This window comes from Acartia tonsa, chromosome 7 (assembly GCF_053477335.1).
Source record: "Acartia tonsa isolate MP-2025a chromosome 7, ASM5347733v1, whole genome shotgun sequence".
Lineage (NCBI taxonomy): Eukaryota > Metazoa > Arthropoda > Copepoda > Calanoida > Acartiidae > Acartia > Acartia tonsa.
This window is the reverse complement of record NC_137266.1, coordinates 23058648-23069036: the sequence shown is the minus strand read 5'-3', so window position 1 is coordinate 23069036 and position 10389 is coordinate 23058648. Positions and strand designations below refer to the sequence as shown.

The window sequence follows — 10389 nt, the reverse complement described above, 5'->3', positions numbered from 1 at the left end:
AGAATGGCAATTAAGATGTTAAGTACGTCTGTAGCACAATAATACATTACTAGCGGCTACGCCCCTAGAAGCCTCTAGGTGCACTTAAGGTGGGATGGGGAAAAGTCGACCCTATTCCATTTTAAATTTGAGTTTCAAGAGTGAAAATATATATATATATTTTTTTTTTTGGGGGGGGGGGTTATTACACCCTCCCCAAAAATAATTTAAAACCTTCCCAGGACCTATAAGAAGCTTCACTGTAAAGGAGAACAATATCAGTTTAGCGGTTATCAAGATCCTTCGGGACAGACAAAAAACGCTTACTACTTTATATAATAGGATATTTGCATATCAAGTAACGGCAGTTTCCATCAAAATGCGAAGTTGCGCACAGAAAACCCCCCAACTCTATTTTGAAATAAATAAGGAGGTGGGTAGTTTATCTCGTAAATTACAATGGATGTAGAATATAGGTAGATATTATGGCAGGGAATTTTTTTTTGTCAATTTAGGTTGCTATTTTCCCTGTGCTTTATTGGTCAGTTCTTATATCCAATAGAAGAGGAGAGGATGGGGTAAAGGAGAGGGGATGGGAAAGATCGTTATTATTATTTTTAGCCAGCTAAAAATTTCATTATATTAGAGTACATGAAAATCTGGAGTGATCCAATTTTTCAAAATTGAAAAAAAATATTTCTAATAGGGATAATACCAAAAAAACTTTAGGATTCTTATAAATATGCCTAGTATTCTGTTATTAATTTATACATTTACGTGATAAGCGTACAAAAATTAAAAGCAACTTTTTTATCAACAAATGTAATACCTAATTTTAAAAGCAACAAAAAATATAATTTAAACTAATTGCTTATACAAACTGACAAACTAATAAAAGTTGTATTCAAAAGGTATACTTGGCTGTTCTTAATGTTTTATAATAAAATAATAGTTGATGTTGTGTTTTGCTACTTATGGATGTTGTCATTCTTGTTTTTTTATTATAAATATAAACACTAACAAAAAATATTTTACAAAAGGTTTTAAATATGAATTGTATATAATAAATTTGTGCATAGTAGGAGTAAAAGAATTAATTAAAAGCTCATATATTCATATTCATGTATTCTTTTTTGTATCTTTTGTTATGGTAATTTTATTCATATTTATATTAATATTTATTAAAACAGAAAGTTAAAATAAGCGAAAAGCAGAGATGCACAAAAGAAGAAAAATTTAATGTTTATTTTTTTTTACTTTTGTTAACTTCCTGAATTTGTATGATACAAGAGCGTAGATACGCTATAAGTATTTTGTCTTAAAAATTATTGTAGTTTGCCAGTTTATTCTACTTCATCAAGATTGATAACTTACCCTAAGTTTCAAGCCAGCATATAAAAGAACGTGTTTATATAAGTTTGAGGACCAGTAAATTTTACAGTCCAATCCTATGTCCCAATAATCTCAGAATATTATTTTAGATATACTATTGGAGGTTGGGCAGGTTTGTCAAGTCATTTGTTAAGATTTCTTAAGACCGGCAATTTCTGATATCTTTAGCTCTTTTCGCATCCTCTTTTACCAATATTTCCTGCCAATATTAAAGAAAATCATGCAAAGAAAATGAAGTAGCGGGTTTAGTTCTATTTTCACAGATGCGTTCCTTTTATTTCTAGCCCCTAAGGGGTATTCATTGACATTTACCTAACCTAAAAAAAACCTACTAAGAGCTATTGTGAAAATACGACGAAACTCGCTACTTCGTTTTCTTTCCATGATCCAAAAATTCTTAAAGAGGGCATTTTGTGTATACCTAACTGTGATGAAACTATTTTGTGTATACCTAACTGTGATGAAACTATTTTGTGTATACCTAACTATGATGAAACTATTTTGTGTATACCTAACTATGATGAAACTAGGGACCATTATGCTACTACACACATAGAAGTGGAAGAGATAATTGGAGAGAAGCAAGAAATTTCAAGTAAGTAGTTTTTTTAAATAAATTTTGGTAGCGAAGCTACTCTATATTTATTATTTGCTGCTTGTCTTTTTGTTGCTTTCCCTCATATTGGTTGGTTAGCGCTGACCTCACCCCCCCCTCTCAATTTTGGAAATAAATTAAAAACAAGAGGGAACTAGTTTTTTACTTTATATCCCTTGGGGGGGGGGGGGAGCTTACCTCTGTACGCAGTACCCAATGTAACCGCCCTTGAAGAAATCAAGTAAGATGAAAGGAGGATTGGTTCAGTGCTGTAAAAGGAAAACTGATGCCCTTTTCAGTTTTTAAAAGCGAAGCTTTTCTATAATTAGGGTCGGTCCGTACGTCCGTCCGTCCGTACGTCCGTCCGTCCGTCCGAGATAGTTAGTTTTTATTCGTTAATTTAGGCATGTTAGAATTGCCCTATCGATTTCAAACTTTGCATGGTGATTCCTGTAGTAGTTAGGTACGATTTAGAAAGCGTAGCAACTCTATAATCGTTACCAGAATGTCCGTACGTCCATTTTAAACATGTTGATTTTTCTACTTTTTTAATAACATTTTTTTATGTGATAAAATCATCCGATTGATCTGATTTTTTGATTACTAATTCCTATTAATGTCCTTAAACAGAATTCTGTATTTAAACAGAATTCTGTATTTAAGAAGTTTTGCAACAAATTTACGTATAATTTTGTCAAACCTTATATTTTCATATTTTGTATATTCAGTTCTGACACTCAACAAAAGTTAATGTTCGTCTGTCATATCGTTTCAGAGCTTCGCTTTTATGGATGTTGTCATCCTTGTTTTTCATGTTATTTGCTTGTCATTTATATCCGTATATATGGTGTCTTATTTTAAACATTTCTCCAATAGTTCAAACCTTTCCTATTTGACACTCTTTACTAAATATAAATATTGTATGACTACTATGTCAACAATCTTTTATTCTTTGAAGTCATACCCTAGGAGGATAAAATTCTGCTACATTACTAATATTACATATTCTTGATTTTCAGGGTGGTCATCTAAAAATGTGGGGAAAAATTACTATTGCCTTAGTCCCTTACTTCTAGGGGCTAGTAGAAATATTTTTTTGGCTAGGCCGTATATATTGCAATTATTGCACTTTGAGGGAAACTGCCTGATCACTCCATAAAGAGACAGCAAACTTTTTTTGAGTGTAATATTTTGATTTTATGAGAAGGGGAGAGTTAGTAAACATGTCATACTTTTGTAAATAAGAAGCAATGTATTTTTTAGTTAAGGTCTATACGTCAGTATGAGAGGGACTCGATAGCTCCTTTAGATATTTAGACACCGAAAAGTTTCTTGATTATTATTTATCTATACACAATAGACTATAAAAGTTTTAAAGATTTTTAATCAATATAATAGATTTGAAATCTGCATAAAATTTTAAGGATTTTTTATAAAATTAGTTTTTTATATAATTCTTTATTTAAAGGCGCAAATACAAATTAAGTTAAATAATTTTGAGATCTGTGATTGGTGGATTGAAAACTATCTGCGCTCTGATTGGAGAAGCTTAAGTGACGTACATCATTCAACCAATTAACGCGTAGGTAGTTTCCAATCCAGCTATCCTATTGGTCAAAATTTATTAACTTAAATCGTATTTGCGCCTTTAAATAAAGAATTATATAAAAAACGAATTTTATAAAAAAATCCTTAAAATTTTATGCAGATTTCAAATCTATTATATTGATTAAAAATCTTTAAAACTTTTATAGTCTAATACACAAGGCGATTTCCTATTTAATTTGTTTATCAAAGCTACTCTATAATATCAATGAAGATGTTTGTACGTCTATTTTCATGCACTTTTAATAATTTTTGCACGAAATAAAGTAATTTTTTCATTGAATGTTTTGAGCGAAACTACTCCAAAATAAAATACTCCAAGATATTTCAAATGGCCATTAATGTTGTGCTATTTTGTGTGCTTCACTTTTATTGATGTTATCATTCTTGATTTTTTATAACCACTTTGTAAAGCAATGTATGAGGAAGGTATATTACACATTGCAAATATTTAGTATTACATATTGTCAACAAATTTTATATTTAGAAATGGTCAGTTAAATAACTGGGTTATATTCAGGGAGGAAGTGGACATTGGGATGTATTTTCTAATGGTACACAAAGTTTTATAAACATATTCTCTTATTTGTTGGCTTTAAAACTAAGGGTATTTTTTATCAAGTCTTAATTAGGGGGTTCTAAATAGCCAAGTCCAAACCATTCAAGCAATAAGATTAATCTACAGGAATAACTTTGTTAATTATCATTGGAAATGTATATTATTTTATCGTCCTTTGTCTTATCCCTTTAGATCCCTATATAAAAGACATTCAAAATGAAGGGAAACCAAATTTAAAAAAAAAAATAATAATAGAAGTTATTTTCATGAGACATTTATGAAACTTTTTTTTTTTGCATATTTTTCAGTTTTAAGAAAAAATAGTTTTATAAATCAGATTCATATTTAATGTTTTATAACATAATTTATTATTTTTTTCATAATAGAATGTAAGGAAATTTTTTTTTTTTTTGCAATCCTGGCATTTTACGCCTACTGGGATTTGATTTAATTACTTTTTCTAAAAAGTCAGCATACAAGGATGATAACCTTCTCAAAAAGTATTATAAATTTCAGTCTTTTCAAAAGAAATAAAAATCCATTAATTAACTTCATCAAGCAATCACAAATAAAAACATTACTTTCATAGCTTTATTTACAGTTAGCTTAAGGGTAGGCGGTTAGGCAACCCTTCATTTAAAATCTTGTTCAAAAAATTTTAGTGGGGGATTTTTTATATAGACGATTTTTAAGAGATGTTGGTAGTACCCTCTCCAAAAATGGTTACAAACCTTACCTTGACCTATAACAAGCTTCATTTCAAAATAGAACTATATTGGTCCAGCTACAAACACACAGAGACAAGGTAGACGAACACCATGTTACTTTTTATAAAGGATGTTTAAATATTATTTTTTCAGGGAATACCAGAGCAGCTTAGAGTTAGCTTGTGAAGACGGAGCTAACTCCAGATATGGCATGTTAAACTGGACAGTACAACCTTATACACCGGATACTGTGTATTATCAGAGTTTCACGCATGAGGTATGATCTCTAGGGGGTTTGGTGTCGCTTTGGGTTGTAGACCTCTCCACGCACCTTGAAACATACTCCACTTTTCATAATTGCGATGTAAAGCGTCTAACCCTTTAATTGCATTACCTTTGTCTTAGAAGTCCTAACTGTACATGGTAATGAGTTTTGCCTGTTTTGGGCAAAGGCATTCCCTCTATTATGTAGCGCACCTGACATAGCAGCAGTAGAAACCATTTTTAACGTCTTTAGTTATGACGCAGTGTAGGCCGAGATTCCTAACCTATCACCTCCTCGACAACCACTCATGAGGTATATACATCCATTTACCTTATTGATTTTTATGTTGTCAGGGTGGTTGAGGGTTCTATTCCTGGCCTTGAGTTATTAATGAAGACATTAAAAGATATATCTACAGCTGCAAGAATTGTTGAAATTTATTTAAATCAAGTAATCTTAGAAAATTATTTGAACATAAATTATTTTGATGACAAAATATTGATGGTATGGCAGTTTATATTTTTGGTTGATGGAGAGTTATTCAATAATTTACATTATTTCAGGGACTTGGTTGGAAGATAAATGTGTTGGATTCCGACTCCAGCAGCTGTATGTACCAAGCAAGCATGAAATACCTGATCATCCTATACACATGTTTCCTCTGTATCATCTTGTAGTGCAACCTGGCATTACAGTTCAGCTGTACTTGAAAAAAAAAAAAACAATGTATTGGTTGTATTTTTGCACAAAAAATTGCAATTAGAGTGCAATAAAGCAGTAAAAATGTACATTATTGCAATATTGATTATATTGCTAATGTCTTTGAATTTACCTAAACAGCAGTGCAAATGTACATTTCAGAATGGCAGAAAAATGTACATTTTGGTACAGCAGTTCAACTGTATGTAACAAATGGATATAATACAAATGTATTTTGTAAAGCAAAAACAGTATGTGTAGCTGTAATTGTAAGGTTTTCATCCTGTACAATTGTACAAAAATGAGAAAGCAGTAAAAGAAAGTTGCAATTACTGAGTACACTGTACTCAGTACAGCCCAAAAAAACTTAAATTTCTACATTAAAGTATATATACACACAAACATTTTTATATAAACTTTCAACAATACAATGGAATTAAAGGTTTTCAAGACTTTCAAGTAACATAGTGTTGGTTTATTTTATACATCATTGTCATGTTATGTTTTTATAAATGAAAAAAAGCTGCATAAAAGCATAATGGCTCCAATGAAAAAAAAAGCATGGGGTCTTACATATTTCATTGTACAAAGTAGCACAAACAAACCCAAAAATATCTATGCTGAAAAATAAAGTGAAATCATATCAATGGAGAACAATGGTGATTTTTATTATTATTATTAGTATATAAATATAATGTTATTAATTATTATTAAATGTATATAAGATATGTATTGATATGTCAGAAATTGTAATTATATCAATGGCTTTCACAGATGGTTTTCACAAACATGGAATATCTTTTTTATATAGATTTTATGCACTTCAATGGGTTAAAATTGATTTTTATCTTTGAAAATGTAAATTAAACAAGAAACATTTAATCCAACAATGTTTTTTTTCAATCTTGATTTTTTAACATGAATAAAAATTCCTTTTTGATCAAAATTTCTGTATAAATTGAAGATGTTCTGTAAAAAATGATTGAAATTGAGTGCCTCTGGGTAATGTATGCATTCAATTTATATGTTTATTGTTTTATTATTATATTTTTAAAAATTTTATTTAACCACAAAAACATATTTGAAATTCTTTCTGTAATAAATTTATTAAATATAAAAGTAAAAATCTATCAATTAAATGGGAAATGAATGTTTTTCTTAAAATTTTAACCAATAACTTTTTCCAACAATTTGTATTTTTCAGAAACCATAAATTAGATTTGAAATTTTACTGTACTACATACAATGGAATTTTTAAATGTTTTAAAAAAGATATTAAGATACATAGTTATTTTCTTTTTAATTAAAAAAAATCATATCTAAAAGTATTTTCTTTTTAAAGCATTACAAAAATGCTTAAATATTAGCATTATTTGAATTTTAAGGATGTTTAATCCTAATTTTTCAAATATTTCTTAGTTAAAAGATATATGAATATTCATTTTGCTTAAAATATATTGCTTTTATCAAACCTAATATATATATTTAATTTGCTCTAAACATGCTTTCTATGTATTTTATAGGGTTGGGCCGGATATCCGGTGTGGCCGGATATCCGGCCGGATACCGGATATTGAAACTATCCAGACGGATATCCGGCCACACCGGATATCCGGATACCGGATATTGAAACTATCCGGCCGGATATCCGGCCACACCGGATATCCGGCCCAACCCTAGTATTTTATAAGAAATTAATAATAAAAAGTTGGTTGTCCTAAAAAAACTCAAGCAAATTAAAAAAGCAATACTTAGATTTTTGTATAAATTTTACCCATTATGTATCATTTGTTATTATACCCAATCATAAGTTTGAAAAAAAATAATTTGTAGAATATATCAGACAAAGATTTGATTCATATGGATAAGTAAAAAACTATTTTCACTTGAATAAATTTTACTTTAAGGATAATAGGTGGAATACTTAGTTATGTACTAATGTTAAGTCTACCTGTTCTGCGATTTGTTTGTTTTTTAGGTTAAAAAATTGCATGTAAATCTTTATTTATAACCTATATAATTTATTATATACCATATTTTATCACTGCAATGGAATAACAAATGTTGTGACCAAATATAATGTGATTTTTGTCAATGGAAATATTTACAAAATCTGTTAAACTAAATAGTTATTATTACTTACAATACCTTGTTTTTGTTAAATGTTACATTTAAGTCAAACTGTATTTTCAATAGTTCTACTATAATTAATTAAAATACTTTTTACCACCATATCTCTTCTTGTAAAATGTTTTTTTTTTCTTTCGTAGTATTCAATTTTTATTCTAAATATTAATTTTTAGGGTGAAATAACATATCTCAATAATTTACAAAAACACAAAGTAATTTATATAAAGTTAGAATCATATTATTATAGTTTTAAATATCTACATCATTTTATATTACATATCAAAAGTATTGAATTCAAAAACATTAAACAAATGTTCTACATTTATAATTATCCTTTTTACTGGTATAAAATATTTTGATTATTTTTTTTTTTGAAAATTAAAAAATGTAACAAAAAAGAAACTCAATCCAAAAGAGGCTTTCAGATAAAAAAAAGATATTAAAATTAGATATTATAGTTTTATCCCATATTTCATCTTTATATTTCTGTTCTAATATTTTATCCTTATTTGATAATTTGAAATAAACACTTATGTCCAAAGTAAGTAGAAAGGCAACAAAATAAAAAATACAATTTTACTCCCCGGTGTCAATAAAGAAATGATTTACTGATTTTTTAAGATTGTACTCGAGTAAAAGCTCTTATTAAAAAACTAATTTTAACCTCATTTTAATGCCTCATTTTGCTAAGATTGTTTTTAGAGTAGCTACAAAATCCTTATTCAAAACCTCATATAATAAAAAGACCAAATTATTGTACAAAAAAATACGATGTAGTTGGAAATTTTGTTATATTCATAAATATTAAATTTTAATGAAAATAATATTTTCTAATTTTTCTGTCATAGAATAAACTGTTGCTTTTTATTTATAAATGAAACATTGAAATAAAGTTTATTCAAAGCAAATCTGTTCTTAATATTTACACCATTTCAAAAGAAATAGGATGTATGTATAATGGCTATGCTTTCATATATATGTGCCTAGCGGTTTAAGAAAAAGTAAAAAACAAAAATTGGGGGTTTACCCTACTCTTTGTTGACCTTTTTTTGTTGTTTATAGTTAGCATATTCAAAGAACTTTTCAGATATATTCCATTCTTTTTTTTATTGTTATATATGCATTTATCTAAATGCACCGTTTAGCAATATGCATTTTATTTACGCAATTGTTTACATTTTCTTCTTTTTAGCACCGAAGCTACTCTGTAGAATTAAATAAAATGCCCGTCTTTATGTCTGGTATTTTTAAGAATCACGAGATTGTCTCAGTTCCTATTTGAGATGGATGTTGTTAAGTAGTGGTTAGACTTGTGAAAGGCTTTTGGTCTCCTTGTGTGCTTGGGTATTGTTAGCGAGTGAAGATATTTTGGTTCTAAAATTCTAATCGCGAAAGGTTTCGTGATCTAAAGAGAAGTAGCAATTATCTTTATCAACACTAGCAACTACGTCCCTAGAGGCCTCTAGGGAGAATTTAGGGGATGGGAGGAGGGGGAAGAGTAGACCTTCGACTTTTATTTTAGAGGCCTCTAGGGAGAATTTAGGGGATGGGGGGAGGGGGAAGAGTAGACCTTCGACTTTTATTTTTCTTAGGATGGTAGATGTACCCTCTCCTAAAATAGTTATAAACCTTTACTGAGCCTAAAAGAAGCTCCATTGTAAAGGTCCATTGATTAGCTACTCAAAGATAGTGAGATATCCTGTTACTTGAAATAAAAACTAGCATCTAGGGGTTTTGCCCCATGAGGAATTTTTTTTAAAATGATGTGAGTGTGGGAATCATTACATCTTCTCTTACCTACCCAGCCGAAAAAATCCGAATGAATCGCCAATCCCAGCTGAAAAAATTGCGAATAAGTCGCTAATTTTCGCGAATGAATGTCGAATTCGCAAAATATATGCAAAAAAATATAATAAAAAATGTTTTTGTTTTGTTTTTGGGGGAGTGCCCCACCCCCCAAAAAATTGCCTAAAACCACCAAAGGACTAGTAAGTAGAATCCAATCGGTTCAGACAGACGGACAAACAGACGGATGGACGGAGAGACATCATTCTACTTTGTATTATAGATTAAGATCCATAATTATCGAAACAATGGAGTTACAGAGAAGGTTCGTATTTGGCTGAATTAGAATTTGGTGCCTGTGGCTGAGCTTAATTGCGTGGCTGTGGCTAAGGTTGCTAAGGCGTATTAATCGTTTACTTATATTTTCATAAAAAAAAATCAAATGACATATAAAGATGTCATCATTATTGATTTATTGACAAAACTTTCCAAAAAATTATATTTTCATCCTTTAATAGGTATGAATTTTTAAACTTATAATATTGTTTTATTATCAAATCGCTGCGCTATTAATGGACATATTGTCATTCTTGAAATACAACCTTATAAATATTGGTGTTTAAAAGTTTGGATAATGGAAAGAAAACAAAGTTTCGGGTTTCGTCGCATTTTC

General features: G+C 29.4%; 1 protein-coding gene across 1 annotated transcript in view; it reads left to right on the top strand.

Annotated features, from left to right (window-relative positions):
- LOC145325102 (protein Skeletor, isoforms B/C-like) overlaps positions 1–5923 on the top strand; it is a 22997-nt gene extending 17074 nt beyond the window's left edge. Inside the window, exons 9-11 of the mRNA XM_080167948.1 lie at positions 1903–1966; positions 4991–5114; positions 5666–5923. Coding sequence (XP_080024074.1) covers positions 1903–1966; positions 4991–5114; positions 5666–5779 — 302 coding nt within the window. The 3' untranslated portion in view covers positions 5780–5923. The remainder of the gene's footprint in view (positions 1–1902; positions 1967–4990; positions 5115–5665) is intronic.
- The last annotated feature ends 4466 nt before the right edge of the window (positions 5924–10389 follow it).